Source organism: Hyperolius riggenbachi, chromosome 9 (genome assembly GCF_040937935.1).
Source record: "Hyperolius riggenbachi isolate aHypRig1 chromosome 9, aHypRig1.pri, whole genome shotgun sequence".
Classification (NCBI taxonomy): domain Eukaryota; kingdom Metazoa; phylum Chordata; class Amphibia; order Anura; family Hyperoliidae; genus Hyperolius; species Hyperolius riggenbachi.
In genome coordinates, this window is record NC_090654.1 from 847,222 (window position 1) to 868,681 (window position 21,460).

The following is a 21,460-nucleotide window of genomic DNA, read 5'->3' on the forward strand; positions in this document are numbered from 1 at the left end:
AGCATGACATGTCTGCTTGCATGCTTACTGGCTGAGGCAGGTGGAGGAGGCAGAACCAATTCTAAAGAGGGAATGACGAGCATGACATGTCTGCTTGCATGCTGACTGGCTGAGGCAGGTGGAGGAGGCAGGACCAATTCTAAAGAGGGAATGACGAGCATGACATGTCTGCTTGCATGCTGACTGGCTGAGGCAGGTGGAGGAGGCAGGAGCAATTCTAAAGAGGGAATGACGAGCATGACATGTCTGCTTGCATGCTGACTGGCCGAGGCAGGTGGAGAAGGCAGGAGCAATTCTAAAGAGGAATGACAAGCATGACATGTCTGCTTGCATGCTTACTGGCCGAGGCAGGTGGAGGAGGCGGGACCAATTCTAAAGAGGGAATGACGAGCATGACATGTCTGCTTGCATGCTTACTGGCTGAGGCAGGTGGAGGAGGCAGAACCAATTCTAAAGAGGGATTGACGAGCATGACATGTCTGCTTGCATGCTTACTGGCCGAGGCAGGTGGAGGAGGCAGGACCAATTCTAAAGAGGGAATGACGAGCATGACATGTCTGCTTGCATGCTTACTGGCCGAGGCAGGTGGAGGAGGCAGGACCAATTCTAAAGAGGGAATGACGAGCATGATGTGTCTGCTTGCATGCTGACTGGCCGAGGCAGGTGGAGAAGGCGGAACCAATTCTAAAGAGGGAATGACGAGCATGACATGTCTGCTTGCATGCTGACTGGCCGAGGCAGGTGGAGAAGGCGGAACCAATTCTAAAGAGGGAATGACGAGCATGACATGTCTGCTTGCATGCTTACTGGCCGAGGCAGGTGGAGGAGGCAAGACCAATTCTAAAGAGGGAATGACGAGCATGACATGTCTGCTTGCATGCTTACTGGCTGAGGCAGGTGGAGGAGGCAGAACCAATTCTAAAGAGGGAATGACGAGCATGACATGTCTGCTTGCATGCTTACTGGCCGAGGCAGGTGGAGGAGGCAGGACCAATTCTAAAGAGGGAATGACGAGCATGACATGTCTGCTTGCATGCTTACTGGCCGAGGCAGGTGGAGGAGGCAGGACCAATTCTAAAGAGGGAATGACGAGCATGATGTGTCTGCTTGCATGCTGACTGGCCGAGGCAGGTGGAGAAGGCGGAACCAATTCTAAAGAGGGAATGACGAGCATGACATGTCTGCTTGCATGCTTACTGGCCGAGGCAGGTGGAGGAGGCGGGAACAATTCTAAAGAGGGAATGACGAGCATGACATGTCTGCTTGCATGCTTACTGGCCGAGGCAGGTGGAGAAGGCGGAACCAATTCTAAAGAGGAATGACAAGCATGACATGTCTGCTTGCATGCTTACTGGCTGAGGCAGGTGGAGGAGGCAGGAGCAATTCTAAAGAGGGAATGACGAGCATGACATGTCTGCTTGCATGCTGACTGGCCGAGGCAGGTGGAGAAGGCGGAACCAATTCTAAAGAGGGAATGACGAGCATGACATGTCTGCTTGCATGCTTACTGGCCGAGGCAGGTGGAGAAGGCGGAACCAATTCTAAAGAGGAATGACAAGCATGACATGTCTGCTTGCATGCTTACTGGCCGAGGCAGGTGGAGAAGGCGGAACCAATTCTAAAGAGGAATGACAAGCATGACGTGTCTGCTTGCATGCTGACTGGCTGAGGCAGGTGGAGGAGGCAGGAGCAATTCTAAAGAGGGAATGACGAGCATGACATGTCTGCTTGCATGCTGACTGGCCGAGGCAGGTGGAGAAGGCGGAACCAATTCTAAAGAGGGAATGACGAGCATGACATGTCTGCTTGCATGCTTACTGGCCGAGGCAGGTGGAGAAGGCGGAACCAATTCTAAAGAGGAATGACAAGCATGACATGTCTGCTTGCATGCTTACTGGCCGAGGCAGGTGGAGAAGGCGGAACCAATTCTAAAGAGGAATGACGAGCATGACATGTCTGCTTGCATGCTTACTGGCTGAGGCAGGTGGAGGAGGCAAGAGCAATTCTAAAGAGGGAATGACGAGCATGACATGTCTGCTTGCATGCTTACTGGCTGAGGCAGGTGGAGGAGGCAGGACCAATTCTAAAGAGGGAATGACGAGCATGATGTGTCTGCTTGCATGCTGACTGGCCGAGGCAGGTGGAGAAGGCGGAACCAATTCTAAAGAGGGAATGACGAGCATGACATGTCTGCTTGCATGCTGACTGGCCGAGGCAGGTGGAGAAGGCGGAACCAATTCTAAAGAGGGAATGACGAGCATGACATGTCTGCTTGCATGCTTACTGGCCGAGGCAGGTGGAGAAGGCGGAACCAATTCTAAAGAGGAATGACAAGCATGAGATGTCTGCTTGCATGCTTACTGGCCGAGGCAGGTGGAGAAGGCGGAACCAATTCTAAAGAGGAATGACAAGCATGACATGTCTGCTTGCATGCTTACTGGCTGAGGCAGGTGGAGGAGGCAAGAGCAATTCTAAAGAGGGAATGACGAGCATGACATGTCTGCTTGCATGCTGACTGGCTGAGGCAGGTGGAGGAGGCAGAACCAATTCTAAAGAGGGAATGACAAGCATGACGTGTCTGCTTGCATGCTTATTGGCTGAGGCAGGTGGAGGAGGCAAGAGCAATTCTAAAGAGGGAATGACGAGCATGACATGTCTGCTTGCATGCTTACTGGCCGAGGCAGGTGGAGAAGGCGGAACCAATTCTAAAGAGGGAATGACGAGCATGACATGTCTGCTTGCATGCTGACTGGCCGAGGCAGGTGGAGAAGGCGGAACCAATTCTAAAGAGGGAATGACGAGCATTACGTGTCTGCTTGCATGCTTACTGGCCGAGGCAGGTGGAGAAGGCGGAACCAATTCTAAAGAGGAATGACAAGCATGACATGTCTGCTTGCATGCTTACTGGCCGAGGCAGGTGGAGAAGGCAGAACCAATTCTAAAGAGGGAATGACGAGCATTACGTGTCTGCTTGCATGCTTACTGGCCGAGGCAGGTGGAGAAGGCGGAACCAATTCTAAAGAGGAATGACAAGCATGACATGTCTGCTTGCCTGCTTACTGGCTGAGGCAGGTGGAGGAGGCAGAACCAATTCTAAAGAGGGAATGACGAGCATTACGTGTCTGCTTGCATGCTTACTGGCCGAGGCAGGTGGAGAAGGCGGAACCAATTCTAAAGAGGCAATGACGAGCATGATGTGTCTGCTTGCATGCTTACTGGCTGAGGCAGGTGGAGAAGGCAGAACCAATTCTAAAGAGGGAATGACGAGCATTACGTGTCTGCTTGCATGCTTACTGGCCGAGGCAGGTGGAGAAGGCGGAACCAATTCTAAAGAGGAATGACGAGCATGACATGTCTGCTTGCATGCTTCCTGGCCGAGGCAGGTGGAGAAGGCAGAACCAATTCTAAAGAGGGAATGACGAGCATTACGTGTCTGCTTGCATGCTTACTGGCCGAGGCAGGTGGAGGAGGCGGGAACAATTCTGGAAAAGTAATGACGAGCATGACATGTCTGCTTGCATGCTTACTGGCTGAGGCAGGTGGAGGAGGCAGGACCAATTCTAAAGAGGCAATGACGAGCATGATGTGTCTGCTTGCCTGCTTACTGGCTGAGGCAGGTGGAGAAGGCGGAACCAATTCTAAAGAGGAATGACAAGCATGACATGTCTGCTTGCATGCTTACTGGCCGAGGCAGGTGGAGAAGGCAGAACCAACTCTAAAGAGGGAATGACGAGCATGACATGTCTGCTTGCATGCTTACTGGCCGAGGCAGGTGGAGGAGGCAGGACCAATTCTAAAGAGGGAATGACGAGCATTACGTGTCTGCTTGCATGCTTACTGGCCGAGGCAGGTGGAGGAGGCGGGAACAATTCTGGAAAGGTAATGATGAGCATGACATGTCTGCTTGCATGCTTACTGGCTGAGGCAGGTGAAGGAGGCAGGACCAATTCTAAAGAGGGAATGACGAGCATGACATGTCTGCTTGCATGCTGACTGGCTGAGGCAGGTGGAGAAGGCAGGAGCAATTCTAAAGAGGGAATGACGAGCATGACGTGTGTGCTTGCATGCTTTCTGGCTGAGGCAGGTGGAGGAGGCAGAACCAATTCTAAAGAGGGAATGACGAGCATGACATGTCTGCTTGCATGCTGACTGGCTGAGGCAGGTGGAGAAGGCAGGAGCAATTCTAAAGAGGGAATGACGAGCATGACGTGTGTGCTTGCATGCTGACTGGCCGAGGCAGGTGGAGGAGGCAGAACCAATTCTAAAGAGGGAATGACGAGCATGACATGTCTGCTTGCATGCTTTCTGGCTGAGGCAGGTGGAGGAGGCAGAACCAATTCTAAAGAGGGAATGACGAGCTTGACGTGTCTGCTTGCATGCTTACTGGCCGAGGCAGGTGGAGGAGGCGGGAACAATTCTGGAAAGGTAATGACGAGCATGACATGTCTGCTTGCATGCTTACTGGCTGAGGCAGGTGGAGGAGGCAGGAACAATTCTAAAGAGGGAATGACGAGCATGACATGTCTGCTTGCATGCTGACTGGCTGAGGCAGGTGGAGAAGGCAGGAGCAATTCTAAAGAGGCGATGACGAGCATGACGTGTTTGCTTGCATGCTTACTGGCTGAGGCAGGTGGAGGAGGCAGGACCAATTCCAAAGAGGGAATGACGAGCATGACATGTCTGCTTGCATGCTTACTGGCTGAGGCAGGTGGAGGAGGCAGAACCAATTCTAAAGAGGGAATGACGAGCTTGACGTGTCTGCTTGCATGCTGACTGGCTGAGGCAGGTGGAGAAGGCGGGAACAATTCTAAAGAGGGAATGACGAGCATGACATGTCTGCTTGCATGCTGACTGGCTGAGGCAGGTGGAGAAGGCAGGAGCAATTCTAAAGAGGGAATGACGAGCATGACGTGTCTGCTTGCATGCTGACTGGCTGAGGCAGGTGGAGAAGGCGGGACCAATTCTAAAGAGGGAATGACGAGCATGACATGTCTGCTTGCATGCTGACTGGCTGAGGCAGGTGGTGAAGGCAGGAGCAATTCTAAAGAGGGAATGACGAGCATGATGTGTCTGCTTGCATGCTGACTGGCTGAGGCAGGTGGAGAAGGCGGGAACAATTCTAAAGAGGGAATGACGAGCATGACGTGTCTGCTTGCATGCTGACTGGCTGAGGCAGGTGGAGAAGGCAGGAGCAATTCTAAAGAGGGAATGACGAGCATGACATGTCTGCTTGCATGCTGACTGGCTGAGGCAGGTGGAGAAGGCGGGACCAATTCTAAAGAGGGAATGACGAGCATGACATGTCTGCTTGCATGCTGACTGGCTGAGGCAGGTGGAGGAGGCAGAACCAATTCTAAAGAGGGAATGACGAGCATGACGTGTCTGCTTGCATGCTTACTGGCCGAGGCAGGTGGAGGAGGCGGGACCAATTCTAAAGAGGGAATGACGAGCATGACATGTCTGCTTGCATGCTGACTGGCTGAGGCAGGTGGAGAAGGCGGGACCAATTCTAAAGAGGGAATGACGAGCATGACATGTCTGCTTGCATGCTTACTGGCCGAGGCAGGTGGAGAAGGCGGGACCAATTCTAAAGAGGGAATGACGAGCATGACATGTCTGCTTGCATGCTTACTGGCTGAGGCAGGTGGAGGAGGCGGGATCACTTCTAGAAAGGGAACCCTGATTAGCTGGATTGACTGAGTACAAACTCAAGTCTTTTGTGGTCTTTTTTTTGGATTCTACGGTCTTACATTTTGAAAAATCTTAGTTGTTTTTATTGCTGTCAGTGTTCTGGGTTGTTCAGAGCGTTTTGAGTGCAGAAAGTTAATGATTGCTGCTTACTGTGACATTAATAGGTCAGGCCTTTGTGTATCTTCAAGGAAGGGATTAAAGTAATAAAAATAAACTGTGAATGAAAATGCACACTAGTCTCCCTTTCTCTCATTGTTCCCCAGGAGGACATTGTGCCTTCAGTTTAATAAGTTATTCAATGATCTTGTTTTACAAGATGGTAATTACTGTACTGTGCCCATGCAGAGGAGGACACGGAGGACAAATGGAGGACACAGGGGGACATAAAGGGGCATAAAGGAGAACACAAGGACAGAGGGGGACACATGGGAGACACAGGAGGACACAAGGGGGACAGAGGAGGACATAAGGAAACCCAAGAGGTACAAGGGGGCATGAGGGACAGAGGGGGCATAATCCACAAGACTCCCCTTCACCATGGATGCACCAGGTTTAGTATATATTTTTCCCCTGGTTTTTGTCCTCTACACCTAGGTGCGTCTTATGATCAGGAGCATCTTATAGTTTGAAAAATATAGTATATGCTGATATGTAGCTATATCTCTTTATTGTAGATTATTTCTAAGAATATTACACAAGAGCAAGAGACCTTGAAGAGCCACGTGGACAAGACTGCGTCTGAGATAAATGCGACTCAAAACTATAATGCTACAAAAACCAAAGATGGCAAGTTTGATGACGTTGCGAAGATTGTGCGGAAAAATACTGCAGCTGTCTACACTGATAAGCGAGTAAGTCTGTGTTCCCTAACCCTACCTAACCCTAACCCTATACTGATCAGCACATAAGTCTGGGATCACTAGCCCTACCTAACCCTATACTGATAAGTACATAAGTCTGGGATCACTAGCCCTACCTAACCCTATACTGATCAGCACATAAGTCTGGGATCACTAACCCTACCTAACCCTATACTGATCAGTACATAAGTCTGGGATCACTAGCCCTACCTAACCCTATACTGATCAGTACATAAGTCTGGGATCACTAGCCCTACCTAACCCTATACTGATCAGTACATAAGTCTGGGATCACTAACCCTACCTAACCCTATACTGATCAGCACATAAGTCTGGGATCACTAGCCCTACCTAACCCTATACTGATCAGCACATAAGTCTGGGATCACTAGCCCTACCTAACCCTATACTGATAAGTACATAAGTCTGGGATCACTAGCCCTACCTAACCCTATACTGATCAGTACATAAGTCTGGGATCACTAGCCCTACCTAACCCTATACTGATCAGTACATAAGTCTGGGATCACTAACCCTACCTAACCCTATACTGATCAGCACATAAGTCTGGGATCACTAGCCCTACCTAACCCTATACTGATAAGTACATAAGTCTGGGATCACTAGCCCTACCTAACCCTATACTGATCAGTACATAAGTCTGGGATCACTAGCCCTACCTAACCCTATACTGATCAGCACATAAGTCTGGGATCACTAGCCCTACCTAACCCTATACTGATCAGCACATAAGTCTGGGATCACTAGCCCTACCTAACCCTATACTGATAAGTACATAAGTCTGGGTTCCCTCACCCTAAACCTATACTGATCAGCACATAAGTCTGGGATCACTAGCCCTACCTAACCCTATACTGATCAGCACATAAGTCTGGGATCACTAGCCCTACCTAACCCTATACTGATAAGTACATAAGTCTGGGTTCCCTCACCCTAAACCTATACTGATCAGCACATAAGTCTGGGATCACTAGCCCTACCTAACCCTATACTGATCAGCACATAAGTCTGGGATCACTAGCCCTACCTAACCCTATACTGATAAGTACATAAGTCTGGGTTCCCTCACCCTAAACCTATACTGATCAGCACATAAGTCTGGGATCACTAGCCCTACCTAACCCTATACTGATCAGCACATAAGTCTGGGATCACTAGCCCTACCTAACCCTATACTGATCAGTACATAAGTCTGGGTTCCCTCACCCTAAACCTATACTGATCAGCATATACGTCTGGGATCACTAGCCCTACCTAACCCTAACCCTATACTGATCAGCACATAAGTCTGGGATCACTAGCCCTACCTAACCCTATACTGATAAGTACATAAGTCTGGGTTCCCTCACCCTAAACCTATACTGATCAGCACATAAGTCTGGGATCACTAGCCCTACCTAACCCTATACTGATAAGCACAAAAGTCTGGGTTCCCTAACCATACCTAACCCTATACTGAATTGATAAGCACATAAATCTGGGATCCCTAGCCCTAGCCCTAACCCTACCTAACCATAACCCTATACTAGAGATGGCTTGAACCTCTGATTTTAGGTTCGCGAACCTCAAATGCAAACTGCTGCAAAAGTTTGCGAACCTGTGAACTTTGCGAACCGCAATAGACTTCAATGGGCAGGTGAACTTTCAAAACGTCAAACACTAATTCTGGCCACAAAAGTGATGGAAAAGATGTTTCAAGGAGTCTAACACCTGGAGGAGGGCATGGCGGAGTGGGATACATGCCAAAAGTCCTGGGGAAAATTATGGATTTGATGCAGAGCAGGGTTTTAAGGGCAGAAATCACATTGCATGCTAAATTGGAGGCATAAGGTGTTTTAAAACATCTTGCATGTGCATACATCAATCATGGAGTGTAATTAGAGTACTGCTTCACACTGACACACCAAACTCACTGTGTAATGTACCGCAAGCAGCTGTTTGTGTAGTGATAGCCGTGCTGGACTGGTGCGCACCATGGCGAGAGTGCAGGTGATGGCTGTTTTCAAGCCCATATGGTCGCCGGGCTGAGGTAGCTGAATGACAGAACAGTGACTGTCCAGCTGTTCGAATTTGGTCTGTCCACAATGAAGCAACAACCTTATTATCTTGGGTCAGGTGTACCCCCCAACACACTCATATAGCCGGTCATTGCTTCATTGTGATACGCAAGCCCCTTCACCGTGGCAAGGTAACGATCACGAAGGGGAATTGGCACATGTACATGCCTTTTGTTTTATTGTTGCAGCCGCAGTGCAGCCAGAAAAATTAGGCAGCATGTACACAGTGGCTGGAAAGTGTAATGGTTAAGGGCTCTGTCTCTGACACAGGAGACCTGGGTTCAAATCTCGGCTCTGCCTGTTCAGTAAGCCAGCACCTATTCAGTAAGGAGTTTCTTGGGCAAGTCTCCTTAACACTGCTCCTGCCTACTGAGTGCGCTCTAGTGGCTGCCTCGCAAGCGCTTTGAGTCCGGCAGGAGAAAGGCGCTATACAAATACTGCCATTATTATTAATATTACATGCACCAGAAGAAAATTTAGTTTTTGCTAGCGGCCGCTGCTTAAAATTCAGGAATCCACTTTGAGTCCTGGACCCTGTTGGTGGTGGCGGAGAAGGCAGAAAAGCGGCCTGCAGGCAGAGATGCTGTGTGGGGACTGACTTAGTCTTGGGGCAGGCAGCCACACTGCATGCAGGCAGAGATACTATGTGTGGCAAAAACAAGGAACACCAAGAGCCCCAATAGTGTAATATGTACTGGTAAATGGTTACTAGATAGAGTAAATATTAATACTCACAAACCAGGGTTACCATTACGCAACCACTGTAAAGGCAGGTGGGGAGATTTTCCTGACCCCACTCAGGAATAAGAAGTCACTCTCTGTAGATGAGAAAAAAGGGGGTTCAGCCCTCCACCCAGGGTGGTCTCAATATTATGCAGGAGAACAGAGGCGCCAAAAGGATAAAAGAAAGCTAAATGAGCTTAAAAACCAAATTCTTGGTAAATAGAGGAGGTAGTGGTGGACTTACCTCCTCCAAGTAGACACACAACGACTGTAGTAAAGACAGTCAATATATTTTATTTATGAACTCCAAATATGTGTCTCTTCAGAGGTGCCTGGCTCTTCTACTGACCACATATGCTATTGCTCCGTTGTTATTGCCTGATGAAGCGGGATCAAACCTGCGAAACGCGTTGCATATTTGGAGTTCATAAATAAAATATATTGACTGTCTTTACTACAGTCGTTGTGTGTATACTTGGAGGAGGTAAGTCCACCACTACCTCCTCTATTTACCAAGAATTTGGTTTTTAAGCTCATTTAGCTTCCTGTTATCCTTTTGGCGCCTCCGTTCTCCTGCATAATACTATGTGTGGCGACTGACTTGGTCTTCGGGCAGGCCTGACCGTGCGTTGCAGACCAGGCATCCGTGGTCAGATGGACCCTTGACCCAATGCCGTGTGCCAGAGATGTCACCACTTGCCTTTCAACATCACGGTACAGTTTGGGTATCGCCTTTTTTGAGAAATAATTGCGGCCTGGTATCTTCCACTGCGGTGTGTGGCTTTGCTTTTGTGTGCTGATTTTCCTCAGGTGGTCATCCCATTGCAGTTTGTGCTTTGTCATCATGTGCCTTCGTAAGGAAGTTGTCCCTACGCGGGTATTGGTCTTTCCATGGCTCAATTTTCGGTGGCAGAGAGTACAGACGGCATTGCTCTCATCTGAAGCAGACACACAAAAACATTTCCACACCGCTGAGCCCTGGGATGATGGCACTTTGGTGGCTGCAGACTGAGTGTTAAGTGGGGTGCCAGAATCAGAGCAGGAGGAGGAAGATATGTCACGGTTTTGTGCAGAAGCTGAGGAAGATGAGGTGTTCTGTGTTAAATAGTCAATTACGTCCTGACAATCTTGGGGGTTGATGGCACGTGCCTTCTGAACACTGTACTTTGGTCCAGGGCTGCACGAAATAACGACAGCACGACCTCGAACAGACCTGCCGGGTGGCCTGCCTCTGGCTCTGCCTCTGCCTGTTTTGTCCATATTGGGGGGGATGAAGTGAAAGGTATGCAGTGACTGCTGGTAGAACAATGTGCAGTCACACAGGTGCAGTGAAAGGTATGGAGTGACTTGTATTACAATACAATGTGTAGCTGTCACATACACAGGTGCAGTTAACAGGTATGCACAGACTGGTATATAAAACAGCGTGCTGTCACACAGGTGCAGTGAAAGGTATGCAGTGATTGGTATTACAATATGTGCAGTGAAAAGGTAGGCACTGAATGTGATGGGCTTGGCACAGTATAGCAATTAGCAAGGGCCAACTGCGACAGACAGGGCTGTATATGCAGTGTCACTGTCAGTGGGTCTGGGTCACACGAAAAAAAAATCACAAGAACATTAGCTCTCAAAAGAGCTGTTGAGGGGTGCTTTTTAACAATCAATATCAGCAAGGAGCAAGCTAACAAGCCTAACAAGAGCCTAACTAAGCTTTCCCTAATCTCTGAAGCAACCTCTCTCCCTTCTCTCACTAACACAGCAGCACACAGAGTGAGGAATTGGCCGACGCTGCTGCCTTTTATAAGGGGGGGGGGGTGCTCCAGGAGGGAGTGCAGCCTGATTGGCTTCCATGTGTCTGCTGACTGTGATGTAGAGGGTCAAAGTTTAGCCCAATGATATAGTATAGGGGGCGAGTTGAACTCGCATTAAGTTCGCAAACGCGAACCAGCGATGTTTGCACAAATAAGTTCGCATTTGAACCGTTCGGGCCATCACTACCCTATACTGATAAACACATAAGTCTGGGATCCCTAGCCCTAACCCTACCTAATAGGGATGCTCAATCCGTATCCAGATGAAAGCCGGATAGTTGTTGTCCGGATTTCACCCTGTTAATTGCAATCGCCTGTGCGGTCTGGGCGGGGGGTCAATCGTACCTATCTGACGTCTTCTTAGGTCCGTCCCTCGGCACCTCCCACGATTTGGTCCACGCGTTTCACGTGAGTACAAACACTTCCTCCTTCAACCTGGAAGGAGGAAGTGTTTGTACACATGTGACTGCCGCGTGGACCGCATCATGGGAGGCGCAGCGGGACAGACCTAAGAAGACGTCAGATAGGTACGATTGACCCCCCGCCCAGACCGCACAGGCGATTGCAATTAACAGGGTGAAATCCAGATAACAACTATCCGGCTTTCATCCAGATATGGATTCCCTACTACCTAACCCTATACTGAAACGTGTAAGTCTGGGTTCCCTCACAGTCACCCTCTTCAGCATGTGAAGTATGGTCCGGTCTTAGTCACCATGTAACAGAATTCTGTCCAAATAAACATGAAAAGCTCTCAGAGCTACTCCTCAATTCACTTCATTCAAAATACAGCATATCGCTATGGTCATACTTGTGAAACAAGATGTTACAGTAGGACTGGGTGTCAGCTGGTGGCGTGCTGGTAAGGCTGTTGCCTTTGATGTGGGATTTTAGCCCTTGGACCAGGGTTTGAATTCCGGCTCAAGCCAGTTCGTAAAATAGTAAGAAGTCTTTGGGCAAGGCTCCCTAATAATCCTATAAATTATATATGCTCAGCGCAGAGTCCAAAAACAAAAGACGAGTCTTCAACAAAGGATAAAAGCAGGCAAATCTCCACCACAATAAATATTGGGTTCACGGCACAGCTCTGCAATCATGGATACCCAGGGCCGGCCCGCTCATGAGGCGGGGTGAAACTTTTGCCTCAGGCGGCAAATTTCCAGGGGCGGCATCCGCCCGTCCGTGCGGGGAGCCGGCCGCCGAGCTGGAGGGGTAGCTGGCAGGACGGGGGTATTGGGCCTAGCGGCGGGGAGGGGGGGTCGGACCCCCCCCCCTCCCTCGCCTGGGTCCCCCGTCCTCTGCTCCCCTCCAGCCTTAGTAGTCCAGTGTAGTAGAAAGCAAAGGCGGAGGCACCGCTTCTTAAAATCCCTTTATTCCGGTGGGGGAGATAGCAGGTACATAGAAGTGGGGGTATCAGACGCCTGACAGCTGTTTCGCTGGTCTAAACCAGCTTCTTCAGAGGCAGATTGTACAAAAGACATTGTTAAAAACACTCCTTAAGTATAAAGGTGCAGGTTATTGCCACCTCCCACTTCCTTTCCGCAGGTAAAGAACCTTATTGGACAAAGGACAACATGAATCACCTACATAGAAGCAGCCGCTATTTGTAAGAGGCACGGGCGGGGAGGACTCACCTCTTCCTCGATCCAGCGTGCGCTCCACTGACGTCACTTCCTGCAACGCTGCAGGAAGTGATGTCAGTGGAGCGCACGCTGGGAAGAGGTGAGTCCTCCCCGCCCGTGTGTCTTACAAATAGCGGCTGCTTCTTCTATGTAAGGCTGGAGGGGAGCGCAGTTCGGGGGACCCAGGCGAGGGAGGGGGGGGTACGACCCCCTCCCCGCCGCTAGGCCCAATACCCCCGTCCTGCCAGCTACCCCTCCAGCTCGGCGGCCCCCCAGAGCGCCCCCCCCCCCATGAACCCTAACCCTAGGGAAGGAGACAGGCGGCACCTTCATACTGTCCTTTACTGCTGACCCATACACGCGTGCAACTTTCTCGGGGTTCCCATTGCATGGGCCCCGTATGTAAGTTTTGTTTTTATGCTATTTTTATGCTATTTTTAAGCTGTTTTTACTATGAAAACTCTATATTAAACGGTTTACACTTAGAGTTGCCGTTTGTTTGTTTTTCATGATGTTTACTGATATCCATTCGTGAGATGAATCATTGCTGAATTGGTGGATCCTGGACGGACTGTTGCTTCCTGATGTCCTACCAAAGCGTTAATACAACCTTATAATGTGGGTTGTCACCAGCTGGTAAGCCTCTTTCCTTTTTTGGGTATCCATGATTGCAGAGCTGTGCCGTGAACCCAATATTTATTGTGGTGGAGATTTGCCTGCTTTTATCCTTTGTTGAAGACTCGTCTTTTGTTTTTGGACTCTGCGCTGAGCATATATAATTTATCTGTTTGTGAACTCTGGACATCGTTCTTCTCTCAGCAGCGGCCACTTTGTTTCCTTGGCGCTGATACACATATGCAAACTTCCCTAATAATCCTGGTCATTGTGGAGTGCAGCCTCTGAAGTTGTAGCCAGGAGAAAAGCACAATATAAATGTTATGTGTCATGCAGCCTGAATCACTTCAGGGAAAACCTGCCTGCATGGGGCCTGCATCAATTTGGGGAAAACCTGCTTGCATGCAGCCTGCATCAATTTGGGGAAAACCTGCCTGCATGCAGCCTGCATCATCACTTCGGGGAAAACCTGCCTGCAAGCGGCCTGCATCACTTTGGGGAAAACCTGCCTGCAAGCAATCTGCATCACTTCTGGGAAAACCTGCCTGCATGCAGCCTGAATCACTTCAGGGAAAACCTGCCTGCATGGGGCCTGCATCAATTTGGGGAAAGCCTGCTTGCATGCAGCCTGCATCAATTTGGGGAAAACCTGCCTGCATGCAGCCTGCATCATCACTTCAGGGAAAACCTGCCTGCAAGCGGCCTGCATCACTTTGGGGAAAACCTGCCTGCAAGCAACCTGCATCACTTCAGGGAAAACCTGCCTGCATGCAGCCTGCATCACTTTAGGGAAATCCTGCCTGCATGCAGCCTACATTACTTCTGGGAAAACCTGCCTGCCTCACTTCTGGGAAAACCTGCCTGCATGCAGCCTGAATAACTTTGCTGGAAACCTGCCTGAATGCGGTCTGCATCCCTTCGGGGGAAACCTGCCTGCATGCAATCTGCATCACTTTAGGGAAAACCTGCCTGCATGCAGCCTGCATCACTTTGGGGGAAACCTACCTGCATGCGGCCTACATCACTTCAGGGAAAACCTGCCTGAGTGCAGCCTGCATCACTTCAGAGGAAACCTGCCAGGATGCGGCCTGAATTACTTCAGGGCAAACCTGCCTGCATGCAGCCTGCATCACTTCAGGGAAAACCTGCCTGAGTGCAGCCTGCATCACTTCAGAGGAAACCTGCCAGGATGCGGCCTGAATCACATCAGGGCAAATCTGCCTGCATGCAGCCTGCAACACTTTGGGGAAAACCTGCCTGCATGCAGCCTGCATCACTTCGAGGTACGGCGCTATACAAATAAATAACTGCTGGAAAGATGAGGGGCTTGATTCACAAAGCGGCGCTGTAACAATCGGTGTAACACAGAGAGGGTCTGATTACCGGTGAACTGCAGTATCACCGAGAATACAGAATATACCCGATTATTGATGATCTGCAGTATCACCGATAATCAGATATATCTACTAACCTCTGGACACCTGAGAGATGAGAGTGTTCGGTGCCACAATAATACTTTGAGTACTGCACCTCAGGAGGAGGTACAGGAGCAGTAAGGAGTACTGCACAGAAGTAACTTCCTTCCGTAGACTTAGACTCTCCCGGGGGAGGAGCTAGGCTAAGAGTAGGAAGGTAAGAGTGTGAGTGACACCAATAAGGGGGTGTCACTAACAGGTCTGGGAACTGCCTCTAACAGTAAGGCCAGTTCTCGAGGTCGGACAAGCCAGGTTGTTAACACACAGACAGATAGGGTACAGATTCAGAAGACGGTTACGTAATCCAATAGACAGGCAGAGTTTGGCAACGGGTATCAGAATAGTGAGGTACAGAGTCAGGAGGCAAATACAGAGTTCAGGAACGAGCAGAGTTTGGCAACAGGATATCAGAAATAGCAAGGTACAGGATCAGAGTTCAGAAGAATAGTCAGGCAGGCAAAAGGTCATAACAAATAATACAGGTAATATTCCTACCGCTAAGGTGTGAGGTCCTTGATCGTCAACACCTTTGGAAACTATGCTAGAACACAGATACGAACAAAGTCTGAGTGTTACCACGTTGTGATCGCAACGCCAGACAACCAGAGAATGACCAGCACCCAGTATATATACACCAGTGCTCTCCTGCACCTCCCTTAAGTGCTGGACCAATGAAAGTTGCTGTAATTGTCAGCTGACCGGCCTGGTCAGCTGACCCTTCTCTGACTGCCATAAAAGTTCTGCCTCTCCGCGCGCACGCGCGTCATTCTGAACCTAGGTGGACTATCAGTCCCAGCCACACCAGTACTGCTTTGCAATGTCTCCGCTGACCCATGCGCGGGGTTGGTCACACCGCTATCTGCACCGGCGGCGGCCTCTCCGCGCTGGGTCAAAGTGTCAGCAACAGGGCCATGCGTGCTAACCGCCGCGTCAGATGCGGCGGTTTTTCCGCGTTCCGCCATGCCCTCCATGGAAACAGCCGCCTCACGCTGAGCTGATTTTCCGCGTTTTCTTACAGGCGCTAAGTGTTAGCGCCACTGTGAAAAGCCTCTTAGTGCCCCTTAAGTAGCTCTGTGCGCACTAACGGGAGTGCAGAGCTACTTCGCGCACAGCCCCGCTCAGTGCGCGCACACTGCTGTGCGCCTGTATTAGTGCGCGGTGCGACGATAACGTCACACCCACTGCCCCTTAAACGTCGCACCCGGTGGGATGATAACGGTGCATCGGTGCCCCCCAAAGCGGCGCACTAATGCAGGCGCACCCGCGCTGCGCGCACAGTGAGCGGGGCTGAGTGCAATGTGTGGGCGCAAACCTCCTATCGCCCTGGTTTCCGCCCACAAAGTGATAAGGCTCACTAACCGGCTTAGTGCCGGTTAGTGAATCAAGCCCAAGATGTTTTGGAACACATGAGACCAGCAGCACAAGTGGTGACTACACCTGATACATAGCTCTTTATTTGAGAACCAAGAGAACCAATACTTTACCAATGCTGTAGCAGGCTTAATATTATAATAGCACGTTTGTGTGTGTGTGTGTGTGTGTGTCACTCGAAAACGACTTTACCAATTTCAATGAAACTTGGTATACAGATCCCTTACTACCTGGGTTGATATGTTCTGGGGGTCTCGGGTCCCCCCTGCACACCTGGGCGGAGCTACAAACAGATTTCACCCATTCACGTCAATGGAAAAAATGTAAAGGGCTGCCATTCTCACAGTAATCAAACCAGAGTCTCCACACTTGGCACAGCTGGTCACTTGGTGACTGAGGTGAAAAATTCAGGGAAAGTCGGTGCAGCATAAACCAGCTACTCAAATTTCAGAAAAATTGGAAAATGTAAACTGCAGCCATTGTTACACTGTTAATGGCAGGGGTCTCAGTTTGCACAGTTGGCCACTGGGTGACTGGGATTAATAATCATGAAAGTGGGTGGAGCCTACAACAGCCAATCAAAATTCACCTATTAATTTTCAAGGGTAATATATAAATTGCTGCCACTCTTACACTGTTAATGACAGAGGCCTCAATCCTTGTACAGTCGGTCATTGGGTGACTGGGGTTCAAATTCAGAAAAGAAGCAGGGCCACAAACAGCCAATCAGATATTTTTTATTTATTTCAATGGGAAAACTTAAACTGCTTCCATTGTCACATTATTGATGCCAAGGACCCCAAAGCTCACAAACTTGGTCATTGACTGACTGACTGTGGGCCAAGGGTAGGGAAAGTGGGTGGAGCCAATAACAACCAAATACATACCCGGGCAATGCCGGGTCTTCAGCTAGTTATCATATTAAAAAAACGGAGTAAATAACTGAAAGACATTGTATTTTCATCAATTCCCTGAGAGGAGCTCTGAATGGGGAAAACATGCAGAACTGTGGACAGATTCCTTAGGAGACACCACTAGAGATGTCGCGAACGGTTCCAGGCGAACTTTGGGGGTTCGCGTTCGCCTGCACCAGGCAAACTTTTGCGGAAGTTCGATTCGCCCCATAATGCACTATTGATCAAAACTTTGACTCTCCATATCACTGTCAGCAGACACATTATTGCCAAACACACTGCTCGAGGCCCGCCCACTCTCCCTCCTCCAAGCAAGGTCCTTATACCATTTGACTCAGTTGTCTGCCTACACTTAGTTATGGGACAGCTGCTACACACTCTGCTAGGGAGAATTTAATTAGCCTGTTGTGGGTCCCTCCCTCCTCCTCCTACCGGAGGGAGAAGGGTCTCATCTGCCAGGAAATTATACTATTTCAAAAACCAGTTTACATACCATGGCTGGGAATTGAACCCAGGTTTCACTGTGTGGTGGGCAAGTCACCCTAACCGCTGTACCACCACAACAGTACTAACTGAAGCTGGCCTAGCATTTACCATTTATGCTCAATGCAATAGAAACATTAGGTTGCTTAAAGGGAACCTTAACTGAGAATGATATGGATGTTTCCTGTAAACAATACCAGTTGCCTGGCAGTCTAGCTGATCTTTGTGACTGCAATAGTGGCTGAATCACACCCTGAAACAAGCATGCAGCTAATCCAGTCTGACTTCAGTCAGAGCACCTGATCTGCATGCTTGTTCAGGGGCTGTGGCTAAAAGTATTAGAGACACAGGATTGGAAGGCAATTCAGGCAACTGGTATTATTTTAAAAGGAAAAATCCATATCCTTATTCGTTTAGGTTCCCTTTAAGGATTTGTAGCATAAAAGCCAACTCACATTGGCTGGGATTTGAACCTGGGTCTCACTGTATGGTAGACTAGCACACTAACCACTATACCAACTGAAGCTGGCCTGAAAATGCTGGCCTAAAATTTCCTATGTATGCTCAATACAAGAGAAAAAGTAGACAAGACAAATAACATTTATATCACACTTTTCTCCTGGCGGACTCAAAGGACCAGAGCTGCAGCCACTAGGGCATGCACTATAGGCAGTAGCAGTGTTAGGAAGACTTGCCTAAGGCCTCCTACTGAATAGGTGCTGGCTTACTGAACAGACAGAGCTGAGATTTGAACTCTGGTCTCCTGTGTCAGAGGCAGAGCCCTTACCCATTACACCATGCAGCCACTGCTTACGGATATGTAGCCAGACATGGCCTTGTCTTTTGTGTTCAACAGTTGTCCAAAGAGAACCCCAGATAGCCAGGTAGATTCATCTCTCTCTCTCTCTCACCAACACTACATGCTGAAGCCAGCCTAGCATGTACCATTTATGCTCAATCTATTTATGCTCAAAAATACAATTCCACGGAAAGTGGTGACCATCCCTACTAGAGAGAGAGAGAGAGAGAGAGAGAGAGAGAGATGAATCTACCTGGCTATCTGGGGTTCTCTTTGGACAACTGTTGAACACAAAATACAAGGCCATGCCTGGCTACATATCTGTAAGCAGTGGCTGCATGGTGTAATGGTTAAGGGCTCTGCCTCTGACACAGGAGACCAGAGTTTAAATCTCAGCTCTATCTGTTCAGTAAGCCAGCACCTATTCAGTAGGAGACCTTAGGCAAGTCTTCCTAACACTGCTATATTGTCTAATTTTTCTCTTGACAACTGTTGAACACAAAAGACAAGGCCATGTCTGGCTACATATCCATAAGCAGTGGCTGCATGGTGTAATGGTTAAGGGCTCTGCCTCTAACACAGGAGACCAGAGTTCAAATCTCAGCTCTGTCTGTTCAGTAAGCCAGCACATATTCAGTAGGAGACCTTAGGCAAGTCTTCCTAACACTGCTACTGCCTATAGTGCATGCCCTAGTGGCTGCAGCTCTGGTGCTTTGAGTCCGCCAGGAGAAAAGTGTGATATAAATGTTATTTGTCTTGTCTACTTTTTCTCTTGTATTGAGCATAAATGGTAAATGCTAGGCCAGCTTCAGTTAGTACTGTTGTGGTACAGCAGTTAGGGTGCTTGCCCACCACACAGTGAAACCCGGGTTCAAATCCCAGCTAATGTGAGTTTGTATTTTATGCTACAAATCCTTAAAGGGAACCTAAATGGAGAAGGATTTGGATTTTTCCTTTTAAAATAATACCAGTTGCCTGAATCGCCTGCTGATCCTGTGTCTCTAATACTTTTAGCCACAGCCCCTGAACAAGCATGCAGATCAGGTGCTCTGACTGAAGTCAGACTGGATTAGCTGCATGCTTGTTTCAGGGTGTGATTCAGCCACTATTGCAGTCACAAAGATCAGCTGGACTGCCAGGCAACTGGTATTGTTTACAGGAAACATCTATATCACTCTCAGTTAAGGTTCCCTTTAAGCAACCTAATGTTTCTATTGCATTGAGCATAAATGGTAAATGCTAGGCCAGCTTCAGTTAGTACTGTTGTTGTGGTACAGCAGTTAGGGTGACTTGCCCACCACACAGTGAAACCCGGGTTCAATTCCCAGCCATGGTATATAAACTGGTTTTTGAAATAGTATCATTCCCTGGCAGATGAGACCCTCCTCCCTCCGGTAGGAGGGAATAGTGTCGGGCGTTTTGTCAATGTTTGTATAAATTGTTAAAAATAAATATAAAATCAAAAATGTAAATGTAATGCTCCTGGGAAAATAGGAGGAGCTAAAATACAAACATACGCCTAACTGTGTGAGCTTGTTTTCCGAGGTTTTACAGTACTGGTTTAAACATGCAAATAAATGTGGACCAATTTATAAAAATATCAATTTAATAAATATTACAATATCAAAACAATATAATATTGCACTTTTGATATAAAACAAAACTCATAAGGTCATTCTTATAATAAGCAATGAGCTGGATAATAATTTCAGTAAAACATCAAAATGTTATTATACTTATTCACCAATACAAAAGGCTTAAACCAATTAGCAGTCAACTCAAATACAGTGCAGAGATATGACTCATCAAATATGGCCGTCGGCCCTGTTACTCAATTTACCACAGGGTCTCTGGAGACAAAATGGATGAATTGAACGACAACAAAATGGCTGTTATCAAAATCAAAATGGCTGCTATCAAAAACAAAATGGTGGCTATCAAAAACAAAATGGTGGCTATCAAAAACAAAATGGTGGCTATCAAAAATCAAAATTGTGCAGTCCAAAATCAAAAATGCGCTATCCCAAAATAAACTGGCTGATGTCAGCTATACCATTCAATATAACAAATTTAGGATGACTCAGTGGATCTGACGACTGGGCGTTGCCCCACAATCGCTATGCAATCAACTATAAGTGACAGGAATTTTCCCTCTGTCTACACTTTAACCTCCGCTGGCCTGTGATACTACACAGAGCAAGCGGGTAAAATACATATAATTTTGGAATAAGATATCTATTGAGTCGTCCTAAATTTGGCTAGGTGTGGCTTGCACATGCTGCGGCAAAGTATCAAAATATCTAGAGGAGGTAGCTTAAAGTATCTAGCGCTTTTATCCAAAACAAGTTATGGCATTCACAGTCAGCGATTCTCGAACTATTGGTTGTGTTAAACGACAGAAAAATATACCCACTGAATGGGTTTTATCAAATATATGGAATGAGTAATTCCTGTGCACTGGAAGAACGCACTCCCTTTGGCTATAAATGACTATAAACTTAAGAAAGACAATCGTCAATAAATCAAAAGTTCAGATATTCGTGCTGTGATAAGCCATATGACTAAAAAGAAAAATCAGAACTGGGTTCAAGTATAGTCACCAAGATGGCCTCTGGGCGTGTTCCTCTTAGGCGTGGCTGTGTTCAGATGGCATGAATCCTCTATGTCCTGGTCTGCTCAGATCTCTTGATGGTCTGATCCCTCTCTCATCTTATTCCCCTCACTACCTATGGTCCTGCCCAGGAGATTAAATCTTCTAGCCTATCACTGGGCAGTGGGAGTGACCAATGGGAGCTTTCTGTGACTAATCTTTAACCCAAGTGTAATACTGGCTTTCACCCTTTGTAGGTGCTGTTGGCTAACTAATCACAGACTTACTGGGATATTTGGCAAACTAAAAACAAAAATCATGTTTTATTATACCCCAACAGTGAATAAATCAATGTTATAAACATTTCATATCTTATGGATAGCTGATCTGGATGGGATCACTGGTTATTATTCAGGATACAGTGACCT

At 48.2% G+C, this 21,460-nt stretch overlaps 1 protein-coding gene across 1 annotated transcript in view; it reads left to right on the top strand.

The window, feature by feature from the left end:
* Positions 1–21,460, top strand: part of OLFML2B (olfactomedin like 2B) — a 195,913-nt gene that overhangs the window by 70,226 nt on the left and 104,227 nt on the right. Inside the window, exon 4 of the mRNA XM_068251777.1 lies at positions 6,366–6,542. Within this exon, the coding sequence (XP_068107878.1) occupies positions 6,366–6,542 (177 nt within the window). The remainder of the gene's footprint in view (positions 1–6,365; positions 6,543–21,460) is intronic.